Source organism: Zosterops lateralis, assembly GCF_965231275.1.
Source record: "Zosterops lateralis genome assembly, chromosome: Z".
NCBI lineage: Eukaryota > Metazoa > Chordata > Aves > Passeriformes > Zosteropidae > Zosterops > Zosterops lateralis.
In genome coordinates, this window is record NC_139800.1 from 36,748,361 (window position 1) to 36,766,014 (window position 17,654).

General features: G+C 36.7%; 1 protein-coding gene across 3 annotated transcripts in view; it reads right to left on the reverse strand.

Annotated features, from left to right (window-relative positions):
* Window positions 1-11,894: 11,894 nt before the first annotated feature.
* Window positions 11,895-17,654, reverse strand: part of LOC310922418 (transducin-like enhancer protein 1) — a 77,278-nt gene continuing 71,518 nt past the window's right edge. For all 3 annotated transcript variants that reach the window (XM_083882977.1, XM_083882976.1, XM_083882975.1), the window contains exon 20: window positions 11,895-17,502. In XM_083882977.1, the coding sequence (XP_083739103.1) occupies window positions 17,395-17,502 (108 nt within the window). In that variant the 3' untranslated portion in view covers window positions 11,895-17,394. The remainder of the gene's footprint in view (window positions 17,503-17,654) is intronic.

Sequence of the window (17,654 nt, forward strand, 5' to 3'; positions counted from 1 at the left end):
AACAATAAGCTATAGGAGGAAGCAGTCTGGAAGCATGGGTAAAGACATCTGTCTTATTTAGGACCAATGTTTCTTATTCAATAAACTGATGCAGCTGTGGTAGGAACAAGGCAGCAACATTGGCTGAATGTATTACAATTACAGCTCCATATTATTCAAACATCTAGATTAATCCCAGACAAAACACAATGTATTAGCTATCTCTAGATATCCTAAGCCAATAATTCAGTGTTGTACATTGGTGTACTTAAAAAAAATAGAAAGGGGAAAGAAAAACTAGATGAGAAAAAGAGGGGGGAAAGAAAAAGTTTAGTTGAATAGTTTAAATCCTTCAAAAATAAAATAATCAGACACTTGAGATTACTTTGGCAGACCAAGGCTTTTAACCTAGCTGCTAAAATTAAACTAGAAAAGAAAGCTACAATATGGTTCTAATTAATTCACTCGAGACAGTTTGCATTTTAAAGAAAACATAAACTTGACCATCTGGATTAAGTTATGGCAGATTGCTGAGTATTTTTCTTCCTCCAGTCCCACATATATAACTAGCAACATCATTTTTGGCACAGCAGTAATCTGTGATAGGTTCCATGGCTCTTTTGAAAGCCTGCTGGTACTTGCTCCAAAATTGTGTAATTGAATGGTAATCATCATGACAAATGACAAACAAGGAAAGCCTCATTTGGTAGCTTCCTTTCCTTCAGACAGCCACTATTATTGCTCTTTCTTTTTATGGTGTCATAACATATACTCAGCAACTAGCATCTACAGAGACCCAAGTCAGTGTATCAGACCATTGGTGTCAAAAATGAGTATTTTGCACACACATGAACACACACAAAATTAGTACCTGCCCATAAGATCTATATTATTCATGAGCTCTTAGTGCAAATTATGCCTCATTCAGAATAACTTTTTTGAATTTATCACTCTTTCTCCATTCACTTCGAGGTAAATGGATGTTTTTGACCCTAGTCACCTGAAAGGAGGAAAAGACAAGCTATATTTGTTATATTAGCACTAGCAAACAACAATGCAGAAAACAACAAATAAAAGTTCACAGACAGCACATAAGAAATTCTGAACTAGAAGAAAGTCTTGAACAGCTACTGAAGTAGCCTAGTTCTCCATTCAGCACAATATACTTGCTCTTCACAAAGCACAGCGAAATTATATACAATTATATACCCCGGTCAGACTCATCTCTCAAAAATTTTTAAACTTTTTGCCCTGGAACTTGGAGATGAATTTTCCCACTGCTAAAACCATGAATTTTACAACCATTTTCTTAAACAAAGATTGAGGTGTCAAACACACTTAAATTAAAATTTTCAAGGATAACAAAATGAGATACTGTTTGAAAGACAGGAAGTTGAGACCTGGAATTTTTCCCAAAGAAGGAATCTCATAGTGTATTAAAATACTTGACCCAGCAAAAGGTAAGCAGTAGCAGGAAGAATGTATTTACTATGTCTTGAGAACACAGAACAGGTCGCTCCTGATTTCTGTTTGCACTGCAGTGAACCTCGAATCTCCTGGAGCAATTTGTTTACCTGTGTCTGCAAGCCACATTATTCACTATGTTTTATGTGGTAGGCCACATTTTACATTACCACCAATATCCTCACATAGGTTTTGTTCTATGCTTATTACACTGGAAAAACAGTGTTTCTGCGTCACAGGAACTTTAATTTACACTTGACAACTAGCAAATATAATCAATACATCTCAATGCCATTGTGGAATACATGGTGTCTAATTGGATAAGAACACAATGGATTTTACAATAGCTGAAGCTACTATTCAGCTGAAGCTGAATAAGGAGCAGAAAAGAAGCTCTCTTAGGATCTCCTTTGGTCCCTCATACTGCATCTTGGACATGTGCATATCTGACAGCACCAACAGGAGAGCTGAGTACTCCCAGGTCTTCTCCATTAAGCATGCCCAGAGGAAGATCATCATGAAGACTGCTATCCTTTGGACTCCACACTTTGACTTATTATCACTAACCAAGAGCATTCCAGTGTTCCAAGTTCATTTCAATGTTCCTATGACTGCTCAAGTTATACAAAGACCTTTTAGGACAACTTGAGCACAAATAAGAGCTTTCTAGTGCTTTTGCAGTTCACCTGAGAATAAGTCCTTTTCCACAAAGTCAATGCTGCATGCAAGTGCTATGTTTGATGTTAAGGTAAAGTCATCTCAGCTGTTTCATGGAAGGGAGTGATTTATAAACAGAACTGAGTTTTAACAGTTCTCAAGGATGGAAACCACAATGGTATTTTTAAGATAAAAATTCCTTCTTCATATAACGAAAGGGGAAAATAATGACATTTTACAGCCCACTCAAGACTGAGTCATAACCATGGAGGAGTTAAAATTACCATTTTTTCCCCTACTCAGGAGAAAGAATGGTCTGCAAATCATTTTCCCCATCGAACTATTTCTGCTGGACAGGACAAGGCACATCTCTCTTGTCTGTGCAGCAAATTGAAAAGAGGCAGCAATCCTTATTCCAACAGCATTATGAAAAAGAACCAAAAAAACCCAAGCAAGAAATCCTCCCCAGAAAACAGAGAAGCCATAATGTAAGTATCTAGGCACTGAAACATGTTATCCAGAAAATATTTGCTATCTCTATTCTCAGAGTTAACCAAAATCCAACTAGATAATTCTTAAGCAACTCAGTGAAAAGGAATTGGCAGGAGGTGAGAAGCCTTTAAGATAAATATCAACATAAGGATTATGTCTCCTCCTTGGTTTTATTGAAGTAATGAGTAGACACTAGGGAACAAGAACAATATATGGAGATAGGGACCTACACTAAATAAATCAGGTACTTTTATGGGATAAATACAAGAGAATTGGCTGAACATTAACTAGATTTTAGCAAAGACTGGCATAGACATATCATAGAGGAGACCTACAGTGGCTGTGAATGTGTCACCCTCCCCTTGGTGGTGCAAGTAGGTCTACAGAGAAAGGCTTTTTTCCAGTCAGTTTTTTGGTTTGGTTGTGGTGGTTTTGTTGTGGATTTTTTCCCCAATAAATTTCCTGCTGGATGCCTGAATTGGTCGTTATGAGACAACCTCCTTCCATCCGCAGCAGGAAATCAAGCAGATATTGATTGCACAAAATGACATTCATTGCAAAGCTAGCAGAAATTATAAAAAAGCTCCTTCTGCCATTACAACCGGATACTACCCACTGTGGCCTCCTAAGATGCCAACACCCAGCAGATTGAGATTTAAAACCATTTTAAACTATTTTCATCTAAAGAGATTAGTCCTAACTTACCCATTCATGCAGAATAGTCCAGCAGCCCAAATCAACGCACTCACCACATAGATTTCACATAACTGGATATTTTGCTTATGTGCAACCCAAAGACAAACAAACATCAAGGAGGAAAAAGGAGTAGAAGAATTACAGATGTTAGAGAGGTCCTTCAAATCTTCAGTTATAAACACTGGAAAAAAGAAACATTTCCTTTAAAAAGCTCAAAACTGAAGCAGAAAATAAATTAGTGAAAGCTCTAAAATAAATCAGTGAAAGTAAGATCAAATTAAAGCTGTTCTTCTAGAAGGGAAAAGTTGATTGCTTTGGGATACTTAGACAATTGTTCAGAGCTGAAGCTGCTCTTATTGTTTAATTTCTGTTTTCTTTCATTTTGCTTTTGTAATATGAATTTCTTCACATTGGTGTAGCAGCAAGCTACCTCCCAAGGAGCTGGACAGACAGACAAATAGCTGGCAAAGTTTACCTTTTGATTGAATGACTTGCTTGAGGCATATTTTCAAGCTTTGGATGAAAGATGGGAAATTACTATTATAAGTCTTTAACTTTTAAAAGCAGTGTAGTGGGGAAGACACTGCTACAGTACATATTGTGGAAAATTTCAAAGCAACATGGCAGAACACTATTCATGACACATGAGAGTAATAACTCACATAAATATAAAACCCACTTTCAAGGATTTATATGGTAGCAGACGAAGAAAAGCTATAATAATTTTGAACAATACCTGTGATTTTCTATATTATTTGCCAGATTTCAAAAAATTAGAGAGCAAAGAATTTTCAGTAAGATTTCCAAAGGATTTTTTTTTTACATAAATGTCATACAATGTTCAGCACTTTGTGAAATGGGTCTATATTACATCAAAACAGGAGCTTCTAATGTCATACTATAGTTATGTCATGCTAAAAAAGGCATAGCCTTCATCTGGGCAAATACCTCCTCTGTTTCTTTCTCTATATCCAGATATCAAAATCTCCAGCTTGACTGATCAAGGGTTAATAATCATCAGACATGCTAGGTGTTTTCAGTCTTTTCTGGATATTGTGTTCCTGAACAGGAAAGTGAAATTCCTTACAAATAAGATGTTTTCCTGGGAACAGAGAGAACTTCTGATGGTACTTACATACAGCTTGTTTTCATTATAACGAATGCAAGCAAGCCGTCTCAAACGAGAATGCTGAAATCTCTGCCAAAAACACATTACACTTTTAACCTGGTTGGTAACCATTGCCTAGTTGGATAAGACCATTTCTCAGGAACTTGTCAAACACACAGATAAACATTTACTTGGTTATTTGCTCTTCCACTACCTTCTTTCCTGAGGGTATTGAGAAAAACTCAGAACAACCAACAGTGTATTCCAACTTTGCCATATTTGGTTCAACCCAAATGTAATATTCCACCCAAATATCTTCAATCAATACCTTTTTGATGTTGCATCATCATTGCTGCTCAAGTATGCTACTTCTAATGCATCTCCTTTTCTTCTTATATGGAAAACTCTACCCTGCTGGCAGAAAAGCAATGTTCTTTTCCAATCCAATCCATGGTTACCTTCTTTTCCGGTAAACAAGCCCCAGATAAAGTCCTTTGCCCTGGCTGGAGAAAGGCAGCAGAGCCAGAGTGTTCAATTCTTTCCCCTCAGATGCTTCAAATCCACTGCAGAGCAGCTTGCTGCAGGGAGGTGAGGGAGATGAGAAGTTCACTATTAGATTAGCAGATATACCCCAGGTGGAGGCAGCCATGACCAGCCAAAGACTTGGTGTCACCCCACAAACCCCTTCACTACTCATGTCTTTTTCTTCATTTGTTCCTGGACCATCTCAGACAAGCCCAGACCCCCAAAAATACTTGGTGATGGGGAGGTAAATTATTTATTTAGAATTTTTAAGGCTTATTCTCATCCACAAGAGATTTATGCAGTCTTTTGATCTCCATTTCCCACTGCTGATACTCTCCTCCCCTGAATTTCTCCCAGCAACCTTCTCCCAGCAGGCCTCAAACACTGGTCCCCCTCCTGCACCTCCTCATCCCTCAGCTCCTTGCCCAGCACTCCAGCCCCAGCCCTATCCCCAGCAGCACTGGGGCTGCTTGGGCAAGATGGAAGCCAAACCACAGCTACCACCCTGTGTACACTCTGTTGTTTACATTTTCCCACACCTATCTTTACTAGGGGTCCACCAGAACATGGCACCTCTGCTCCTCCAAACCTTTGCTAGCCCTGTGTTGGAGGCCACCGGTCTCTCCCAGCTTTTGGTCCAATAGGTTCAAAAGGGAGTGTTTGTTCTTCATCTTCATTCCTTCCACCCTATTTCAACCTACCCCTACACCATCCCAGCATGAAAAGCCTTTAGAAGGGCTGTAGTTACGTTATATGCCTTCTTAGTGCCTGTTTATAGCAGAAAGATCAATCTTTGATAGAATATAAAATAAAAATTTTGGGAGAGTTCATAGAAATAATCACTTTTTTACTAATTTTTTTTTTACAGTGTCAGATTCTTGAGAGAAAATGGTGGTTAGGACTTAGTTTACTTTCGACCAGAGTACCAGAAAGGTATGGGGTGTAGGAGAAAGGATATTATCATAGAGGTCAGGAATACTAAGATGCAATTTTTTCATTTAAAATCAAATACCCAGTAAATGCCATTGATGGAGAACTTGAAAAAAGTTGTGAATTGTTTCAATGAGTGACCATGAATACGATTCCAGGTACAATGAATAGTGGAAAAAAAAAAAGGTAAAATGTTTTGCTGAAAAAATGATACTAGCAAAAAAATTAATGTTCACCAGCATACTGCAGTAAATTAGAACCATTTCATAGTTCTGCACTTGGAATATTGGAAATTTGAACAATATTGGGTAAAAAAGCGCTGCATTTTCCTAGTGTGGCAAGAGAGAAGTGTTACCCAGGAATGCATAGTTAAAAATTAAATCAGGCTGATTAAAGAACTTGGGTTTTGTTTTTCTCACGTGTTATTGGCTGTAATTATGCATTATGGAAAACACGGTCTGACCAAAGTGGGTCTGACTAGAACTTAGATTGACAACAAACTCTCTTTGAATTAACTACAGAAAAAGGAAGCAAGCACAGTTTAGTATGCTGTCTTTTGCTGGAGCTCATCAACTTTTACAAGAAAAAGGGTGCTATTTATGGTTTGCACATCTTTTCCAGTCATTAAGTGTTGGCCAAGAACTGGTTTGTCAGGAGTTGTTTTTTCCCCCCGCCAATCCTCTTTTAAACCAACCATCCACAGAAGCTTTTGGTGCACTCCAAATTCCTCACAGACCAATTTGAATTTTGGTTCTTTCCATAGGAAAGCAAGAGCTTGCAGCTTTGAATTTATAAAAAGAAAGCTTCTGCTTTTCATACAGAATGATTTGTTACCTCCTTGCTCTGTGTAGAATAGGCTTGGCCCCAGAGCATGCATGCAGGTAAGCGTGCACATAGTGCCATCAGCCAGAAGAAATGAAATTCTCAATACTTTATCACCCAATTTAGTTTGTCTGTTTGTTGTAAGAGAAGGCAAATTCATTGAATAGACAGGGCAGATTTGCTGTATTCTTTAAATACGGAAGATTTTCTGTGTCCTCTAAATGTTCTTTGCTCATCCAATATATGTATTGAACTATAAAAAAAACCCCAATTTGTTACTAAATGGCAAGGTTTATTTTGAGAATTCAATTAATATGTAATACCTTGGAAGATGAACAGCTATTGTAAATACAGAATAAAGGCTCAAGCACTGCAGCTCTTCTATTCCTGTATTTGTGCTTTACAAGAAAAAACACACAGCACTACACTGCATAACTTCCATAAAAGGTGCAATAACTAATTTAAAAAAACAATGCCTCAACAAATTAGCATTTCAGACTGACATATGTGTGCATTCATGATCACAAGAATTCAACACAGTGATCCAGAGAGCCCCACAACGTGAAGTTCTCTTGATCCCCTTCAGCTGTGCTTGGAACTATGTGCAATACCTTTTTTCTTTGCTGCCTCTGCCTGAGCTCTATAAAGCAGGCCACTAATTTTCTCTAATCGGTGGTGTGAGTGTAGGTAAGCCCTGTTAGCTCATTTAACACAGTGGACACTGATACAACAGGAAATGAACCTATTGGTTTCACTTAGATCCCTGGGCAACTGCCAGTTACCAAGAGATCTTGTCTGAGTTTGAAAACAGCAATGCTCTTGATTGCAAAATTACTTTTTCCCTGCTGCTGCCACCCTACTCATACTTGCTTCTGATCAATACACCATTCTGACTCACAAACACATCTTCCTCAGGAGGCTTTGAATCAACTAAGTACAATTGCAAGCTCAAAGAAAATGCTGGCATTTATTTTTATGTTGCAAACTAACTTTACATAACCCCCTCTCAGAATCCACAGAAAAGTTGAATATTTTATTGAAAGGCCCTACAAAACTGAGGTAAAGTACAAAATTAGAAAGGTAGCTGTAGTACAAATGACAGAGGATGAAACTCATTGTATATCACATCATAAAGAACACATGGGAATCAGTTTAAACATGACAGAAGTGAGCTTCCTAGCAGCAAGGAATTTAATGCTAAAATCTATGATAAGTAATGTATCCCATGATGTTTTATAGTTCAGTTACAGAACAAAGCAGTTCCTTTCCACTGTAACTGCTCCAAAATCAAATGTATAATATGTATATACAAATAGAGTGAAATAGCCAAAAAGGTGTTCCTAGTCTGACCAAGACTCGAACCAAGCAAAGGCAGTTTTGCAATAAGCTTCATCAATTACCTTTCAGCTTTGTAACTAAACCTTTGAATTTGATATGTACTAACATCACTTAAATATATAATGGTTTTTGGCCATCTGTACAACGAAATTTTTGTGTAAGGCTCTAACATGTCCTCTCCCACCTTCCAACGGGAATGAGCTGGGGGTCAGCAAAACCTACTGCTAATGCTTAAGCTTCCTGGAACAGGCTGACTACAAGCATAGCTAGGATAATAATTCCTTCCCTCCTTCAACCACACATAATACAGTCTTTATTCAGCAAAGTCGTTTCGTACCATGCCAAAGGTCAGCTTTTGCTGTATTAATAGCTGCTCTGGGAGGATCAGTGTTGTGCTATCCTACATTTTTTCCAGGGCCTGGAGATGCAATTTCCTACAATCTGCAGGCAATTTCCCACCAATTTTCTTGGGGAGCTAATAGGCTGTGACAGGAGATGGAGCTAGCTAGCAGCAGGCGGCTTCAGAAAAGACAAATTGCATCTCTGCCACCTAACTGGGCAATCTAGAAAGACAGAGTTTATAGCTTTGTAGTGTTATTGGGCCCCATGCTAACAGTAAATCGTTCAAGCTGCTATCTGAATTTCATATTCTTTTCCTTACAAATTGTTATCACCACATATCACTTTGTTGCACTTTTTTCTACGAATGACACACAGATCATGTGTGATTACTATTTTAACTTCCTTTTAACTAGACAAACCCTGCTAAATGCTATCCACATCAGAAACAGGGAAATATACAGTGTCTCTGTCAAACAGTGATATTCTGATTATTTTAAAACTTGTTAAAGTACAAAGCAGACACCTATGGAAAGGAATGAATTTGTAAGTTAAATTCAAATGAAACAGATGGAGCAAACTATGGGAACATTAAAACTGTGAGCACACCTACTGTGGTAAGAAAGCTCCACTGATATAGAGTACAAAATGAAAACAATAAAATCCCCCCAAATATAACCCGTAATTTCTCCCTCTACAATAGCAGATTTTGAAACCTAAGAAGTTAACCTGAAGAGCTGAATCAGTTCAAAACCATCCACATAGCCATTTACCTTGCAGATTTAAAATTAGTAAGACTAGTAAAGCTCTAAGAATGTATTACTATATCCACTCTGATAGAAATGAAACTGATTTAAAGTGGCTCACCTCACCTAAGATTACAAAAAAATTTAATAACTAAGAAATTGATTCAAAGGCACATAGCACTTGCAACTATTGCAAGTGGTATCTGTCACTGTACTTCCCCTTACAGCTAAGCTTCCCCTTATAGCTAACTCAGGGGATAAATACTGTAAACACATTCTATTACAGAACCCTGTGTATCTGTAGGTTTTCTTCAAAATATAGAAGAACAAATTTCTAAAGGCATGGAGGTTATTAAAAACAATAGTAATGAAATTATTATAATTAGCAAAATTTGCAAGGTTAATATTTTCCCCTTCCCCCCTGCCCAAGAATAAATTAGATAGAGTAAAAACAATCCCATCTAAATTATTGCTGTCCACTGGGAGACAAAATTAGTACTGAGATGTATAAAATTTTACTATAATTCAACCCTAAGGATTTTTTTTAATTACTTAAGTAATGAAAAAATGTAAAATTACAGTGAACAAAGTGTTGAAATATTCTAACATGCATTTTTAAACTCTCACATTTAAACCACGTGTCATTAATATCCCCATTTCATATTTGTGGTTTTTAATAAGTTACAGCTAGATAAAATACTGAAGAACCAGGAAGAATTATAAATAGAATACCAAGTCAATAACTTGTACTCAACAAAGAAGAGTCTCTACATAAACAAATAAAAAAAGCTATGAAAACCATTCAAAATTCAGAAGTATTTGCTTAAACAGATTCACTGATAAAAATACAGGAGTATCAGGAGTTGAAAATCTTGAATTTGACAAATGAAAATCAATTATTTATCTATGCAAGTCTATAAACTTCTTGAAGTACACATTCAAAAATTCAGTTATATCATATATTTGTGAATATTCACTCAACTGCTGTCAGAAATACACATCTCATATAATTAACAATCAGAAAGACGGAGAAAAAAATTAAAAGCATTATGTATGTATAACTCATTAAAACATCTCTAGAGATCTAATGTATATTCAGGTGGAACGACAAAGGAGCATGAAAGTAAACTGATTTCTGTATGAAAAAGGAAACTTATTCTGGTAAGTTAATTTACTGTGGCCACGAAAGTTGAATCACTCCAAAGTTTTGTTGCATGCATGGCATGCTAAGCAAATAACAGGCTGACATTAGGAACATTTATGTACTTAACAGCAGTGTTTGGCTAGTTTATCAACAATTAGAAAATACTTTGAATTTGCAAAGCCATCAGATTGTATACTTATTTGAAATCTAATTAAAAAATAATTGTGTCCACTGCAACAAAACCCCAATAGCTGACTATCTTTTCCAAATAAAGGGCATCTTCATTGGTCTGCTAAATTTTGTGATACAGCAAACCACAAAATAAGAGTTACTAGCTTATCATATTTGCAGCCAGTTTTTAAAGAAAGGGATCTACTGTGGATCACTGAAGGAAATGTGACAAAGACTGTGAAATGAGCAGATGGATTTTATTTTAAACAAATTAGGCTCACTACCAGGAAAGTAACAAAGATTTCTCAGTTTCCAACTGCTATGGATTAACTTTCATTTATGACCCCTTCATTCTGCTTGTTAACTTCTTTAAACTGCCATTAAAATCAGTGCTGGAAGGAAAAACAGCATTTATTGTTTGCAGTTACAGGCTATCATTCCATTTTCTATGTTAATGACAGAGTATACAAAAGGGATAATGATAACAGTATGTTTGATTACTTAGTCTCCAGACTATGTGTTATCTTCACCTGAAACTCATTTTTAGCAGAAAACAGACAGAAACAGTGTTTGAGAGATACCTTTGTGTTGTGAACATAGCAAAGGCAATCATTGCCAAGCTGTACACAATAGAAATGTCTAGTGTTCCTGGCACTGAATAAACATAACTTTAAAAAAATACGGGCAAAATCACATGTGAAATTTTAGAACAGGAAAAATCTCATAATTTTAAGTTTTACCTCAGAAGCCACCACAGATTTTTCTAGGAAGAGTCAACTATGCCAAACCAGGAATTCTATAAACAATAAAAGTATGGTTATAAAATAATGCAGCTATCTTGTACCTGAGTGCTTGCTTTAGAGTAAGGGAAATCATTACAGCAGACACTGCCCAATATAATTATGCAGGTATCCAATAAAATATTCAATCAGATTTTCCTGTATACTATATATCATTAACAGGCAACAAAATTCTTACTAATGCATAGTAGAGCACAGAGCTAGAAAGGACATGGACTGCTGTTCAGCTTCACAGAGTGAACTGTGAGACCAGATCTAGGAAACATGAGGAAAGAAACCCCTAACAATCCAAACTCCACAAAAAACCCTGCCTGGATTTGAAAATGATAACAAACATTTGTCCCAGCAACAGAAAGTGTTTCGTATTCAGTTTTCTGAGCAGCACTTTAGCCTCAAGGAAATAAAAATCCAGCTCTCTCAAGAATTAATGTATCACAGAAGCAGTAGGTACTTTGTTTCAGATACAGTATCTTCAACAACATTCTGCCCTCTGAAGACTATTATTCATTCTTCTGATTTCCCTTCATGTTTTCTTGTTGCATTTAATTTATACTTTTTAAAGTTATGTCAGAAGAAAAAAAGAAATAAACAGAAAATAGTAAAAAACCCACAAACCAAACCAAAAAACCCCAAGCCCACCTGTGTGCTTAAAATGTGTTCAAAACACTTTTTTTTTTCTGATTTAGAAAACGTTTCAGTGAGTGTTTGAGCTCTCCTATATAGCTGAGCAGAAATTCTGGGTAAATTTCTCAGAAATGCCAGTAAGATAGACCCATAGGGCAGATTTTTCAAGCACCTAGTTCTTACATGTCTGGTTTCCCTAGCAAAATTCTACGACACCGCACTTAAGCACTCAAGTTGCAATGGGGCACTTGGGAGCATGTTGCAGAAAATGGGATTATTAATTGCTTGGAAGTAGGTGTTGAGCTACAGAAATAAAAGGTAATGGTAAATGTTGAGAACTGGCTATGATTTAATTCCCTTTCCTCTTAGGATGAGATGATTAGATGTTTACGGATAGCGAAGAAATGTCCACTTCCAGTTCAAACACACAACCCAAAGTGTCCTTGAATAACTATCCAGAAACATTTGAACAATTTTACAGAGAAACAGAAGTCAGTGAAATTGCACACTGAAATCTCATTCTAGGTGAATTGCATAGATTACACCTAAAATGTATGTGTTTCTATGTTCTCATTTTCCCTCATCCTGCAGTGTGACTAGGTGGTCAAGGTGGCCAACAGCATCCTGCTTTGTGTCAGCAAAAGTGTGGCCAGCAGGACTAGGGCTGGGATTTTCCCTGTCCTTGTCACTGGAAAGGATGCACCTCAAATCCTGTGTTCAGTTTCAAGCCACTTTTGACAAGGACATTGAGACGTGTTCAGAGAGGGCAAAGGAGCTGGCAAAGGGTCTAAGCACAAGTCTTTTAAGGAGTGGCTGAGTGAGCTGGGGCTGTTTAGGCTGGAGAAAAGGCTCAGGGGAGACTTCATCATTCTACAACTCCCTGAAATGAGGTTATAGCAAGTTGGGTGTCACTTGGCTTCTCCTCTCAGCCACAGAACAAGAGGACATAGCTTCAAGCTGAGCCAGGGGAGGTTCAGGTTGGACCTCAGGAAGAATTTTCTCATGGATAAAGTTGCCAAGCATTGGAGCAGGCTGCCCAGGGATGTGGTAGAGTCACCCATCACATAAGTGTTCAATAAATGACTGGATGCAGCACATAATGCTGCGGTTTATTTTACATGTGATGTTCAGCCAAAGGTTGGATTAGATAATCTTGGAGGGCTTTTTGAACCGAAGAGATTCTGTCCATGGATTTCATGTCATGAACTCTTTCGTATTCTGATGTTTGTCCGGTTCAACTCTTCACCTTCCCTGTTATGTAATAAAGTGTGTCTGGCAGAACAGAATGAATTGACTGAAGTCTTACATAGATCTACATTCTCAAATTCTTTCTGTGTACTTCTGGTAGGGGAAAAAGAAAACCCTTCAAGGGGTCATCAGAGTTGGAGTCAGTCCAGATTATCCAGTGAAGTGATTTAAGGGGTAAACACTTTATCAGTAGTGCGAAATCAGAACTCCTCCTTATCCCAAAACTTCAAAATCCACCTTTCTTAATTAACAGAATGGTGGCGTTTCCCCATCAACTCAAAATTGCACCAAAATAATAGAAAATAAGAAATACCATTCTAACCAGACTACATAATCCCATGGGCACCTAAGTGGGCCAGTCATTCCACAAAATTACAAACAAACAAAACCCCCTACCAAGAATTAAACACGAAAACAAAAATCAGTTTGTCAATCTGACTTAAAGTTACTCAAGTAACTTGGAAGCTTCTGAAATTCTACTTGTATCACCAATGCAAAAATGTGACCCAAAAATTATGGTCAGTCACTCATACACAGAAGTATGTATGAGACTAAATGACAGATTCTACATTGATGTTTGTATTAAAAAATAACTTGTTATAACAGCCTATGAAAATCATAGAGCATTTAGTGCTCCCTCCTCTTTCTTTAAAGAAACAAAAGCCTCATCAACTAACGTAGATGAAACTTCTCTCTCAGGTACCAGTGTCTTGTGGACTAACATGGGGAACTATCATTGCTTGGAATTATAATAAAAAAGAAAGTCTGGCACACTGACAAATACATTGTGTGGAATGATATCATGACTTTCTGCACAATCGATTTATGAAGGGTTATGCTAAATGCACATATACAAAATATACATATTAAAGCTGGCAAAGGATTTTGTTCAGTTGAATTGGTATTACCACAAATCCCCTCTTCATCAGTTATTGTTTGCACTGACATCTAAAATGTCTTTTGTAAGGACTCCCTGCTTCTATCTAACACAAGCATTTGCCAGAGTGGCATTCAGACATCTCTGAATACTGAAGGCCACCCAGCACACAAAGACTGTCCCAAAAAGGGGCTAACCAAAGGAATCTTTTAGGACTGCAATTAAATTGACCACCCTCCCCTCCAACCCCCCTCCCTATCCACCCCCCCCAAAAAAAAAAAAAAAAATTAATTGCCTACACAATAGTTACTGGTGCATTTCTTTTTTTCATATGGTTCTCCCAGTGCCTTTTCTGTTCCTGCTGATCTTGGTTGGTCTGTTTTTTCATTCAATAAGCAATTATTTCCACCCATTACTTTACACAAGGCTACAAGAACTTACGAAAGTTTTAAGCTTCACAAGTTTTACCTCTTTCAGGTAATTGCATAGACAGACATGCTAGTAGTTCAGCAAATCTATCTTTTCATTAAAAATTACATCTACAAGTAGAATATGCCTTATTGTCTGACAAATGAGAAAACTCACAATGTTTCATAAACATTAAGTGAAATCTGAAATAACAAATGGAGACAACTACTCATCCATAAGTATGGATGATGCATCCAGAAGATGCATCCACTAATTTTTAGACCCAAGGCATAAAGTAGATATAATGGGGGGGAGAAAAAAGGAATTAATTTCTTAATTACAATCAAGAAATATATGATACAAATATGATTAAATTCATTCACATGCATAAATTTCTGATTCCATAACTGTTCTGACACACCGTGTATTCTAGAAGCCAAGAAAACAAGGTATTTTAAGATTTTCCTGACACTATAATTTTGAACCTCATGATTGAAAAGAATGTGATCTTACTAGCAAACACTATGTCACAACGTATAGCAGACCAATTACACTTGTGTTGGTTTTTTTAAATTTATATGGATATGTAAGAATACTTGCATTCTTGATTTCTCTAATATTGACTTCAGAGAACAGCAAAAGGATACCCATAAAGTAAAAGCCAAGGTGATAGCAGTTTGGCAAAAATCCCAAAGGTCCTAGCTAAAGCAAATTTGCTGGTGTTGCTGAAGTCAATGATCAGTGCCAGGGGCAGATGTTCAGAAAAATTTCAATATGAAATGTGTAAAAATCAAGTAATCTCATAAATACTAGTTTTAAAACTTTCCTTTTTAAAAATGGCCTAGCACTTCCCAGTATTTCAGTGTAGCAAATATAGTTAATTCTTTGAAAAGTCTGACAATTCTACTTTTTGCCCCACTATGTCTGAAAGCAACATGACCAGCATCTAAACAGGTCTGTCATTTTCATACAGCTACAAATTAAGAACTAAGCAATCAACAAAGATATATATGGATACATATTGGTAGAATGCTAATTTTAAATGTCTAGGAGACCTGATTATCCTGAATGGGTGACATTTTACATTCTGAATGTAATGTGAATACATTAAGGCTATTACACTTCTAGATGCTATAAAATGGTTTCAGTAGAATGGTCATGTAAATTGAAAAGAAAACCTGTCTCTTCAGACTAGAAACTCTGATGAAATTTGCCCCCAGATGAAAAATTCCTTATCCAATCAATGCATCTGTCAGTCAAGCTTGTTTCTTCTTAGCTACGTGTCTTTGAAAGAGCAGGGACATAGGCCATTGTCAAATGCTAGCAAAATGAGAAAGCAGCTCTTCTGCTGTCTGCCAGTTTGTGTGATCTAAATTAGTTGTTCAAAGAAATCCTCCAACAGCAACAGAAATTCTAACCAAATTTCAGAATGTAGGAAATGTATGGCTCTCATCAGTGCAACAGCAAAGTTTGTTGTCTAGCACACAATGGTAGAACACATTAGACTGAAAAAATACTAGTTAAATAAGGTGAATTCATTCTCTCCTCAGCCATTGCTCTTGAATACACCAAGAAAACTTGAAGATGCATAGCTTTGGTAACTGGCTGCTTATCATGGCTCTTCACAAACGTCCCAGAGTGATGTGACAATGGAAAGAACTCAAAGATTGCTTAGCATGACTACATAGACCCTACAGGCCTGTAAAACATGGGACACTCAGGAAAATTAATTCTAATTAATTTGTAGAGTGGATTAGTTAAAAATCAAAATATTCCTTTGTCAATATTCTTGCAAGAAATCAAGAAGTGAGTTTAACTTAGTTTAGTTTAATTCACTTCACTTGCAACCCTGCAAGTATTTAACATCTTTAAGCAATCCCCTGTAAAACTCACACTTTTGGTAATTTAGTAAAATTTACCTGAGTATCTAAGTATAGACAAGACTTTAAAAAGCAAATGGTCATTAACTACCACTTCTCTGTAAAACATGAAGGATGCAACTTATCTAGCTTATCTAATCACAGACATCCTCATATAGCAAATAAAGGCTCTGATGTACTTAGTTGAAATGCAGTCTCACATGAATTCTGTTCAGCTGGGGGAGAAAGGACAGGCAAGTCACCTCCTCTTCTAGAGAAAAGACCAAATGAGTTTTCAGGCACATATTACTGTATCCGCCAAAGAACATATACATGGGACATCAGAATAAACTTAAACTGCACAGCTTTATGAAATGTTCAATTTTTATATTTACACTATAATTAGTACAAAACTGCCTTTAAGTTTCCGTAGAACAAGACAATATCTACTGGACTTAATACCCTAGTATGTCAAATCAATTACTTTGAAGTATGATAAAGGAATCTAAGAATAGTTATAAAGAATAAGACACCATTTTCAAACTATACATACTGTTTGCTTTTACTCCTAAAAAGGTACTTATATCCCCAAAAGGTTTTTAATTTTAAATAAGCAGGGCAAGCATGGAGGGGGAAAGGGGGAAGACTGGTTGTTGGTACTAAAGCCTTTACTGTAATAAACTAAATATATTTACAATTTATACAAATGTTTGACCTTCAACAAAGATACAAAAACATATCACAAGATGCAAAACCAGGAAACAAGTTCATCTGAGACACTGCTGCTCTACACAGGACAGAATGCAACTTGAACTGCAAGGAACAGAAAGGTATTTATCCCCCATATTCAGGCAATGAGAAAAATTTGCATGAGGTCACAAAAAGAAAAAATAAAAGGCTCCAAACATTCTTCAGTAGACTTGGCTTTTAAAAATTATGTCAAAAACCTAGGCTACATCTGTCCATCTTGCCTCTGTGTTCCGTCTGGTCCACGTAGCCAATACTTTGTTGCTGCATGTTGCCTTCTATTTTGAAAAATTGGAGTAGTTTCATGGCAAAGTCTGGAACCTCAACACTTTTGTTCCTTTCAAAAAATCAAAATCTTTCCACTTCTACAAAGAATTTTGGCCCAGTTCAACCTCTAAAAGAATATCCCCATCACATTTTTCAGTAGATAACTTCATAGACTGTAGCCTTTTTGTCTCCAGAGCCAGTGACTATGTACTTATCATCCACAGAGATGTCACAGCTAAGCACTGACGAAGATTCTTTGGACTAGAAGAAAAATAGAAATATATTACATCATTAAAAGAAGTCTGTTTATCCTCATTTCATCATCTCATTTTAGGTAGATCACATGTGGAGATATCTGAATCCACTCTTGGAACTCTGCATGTTTTGGTTTTTTTTTTTTTTTTTCATTAAAA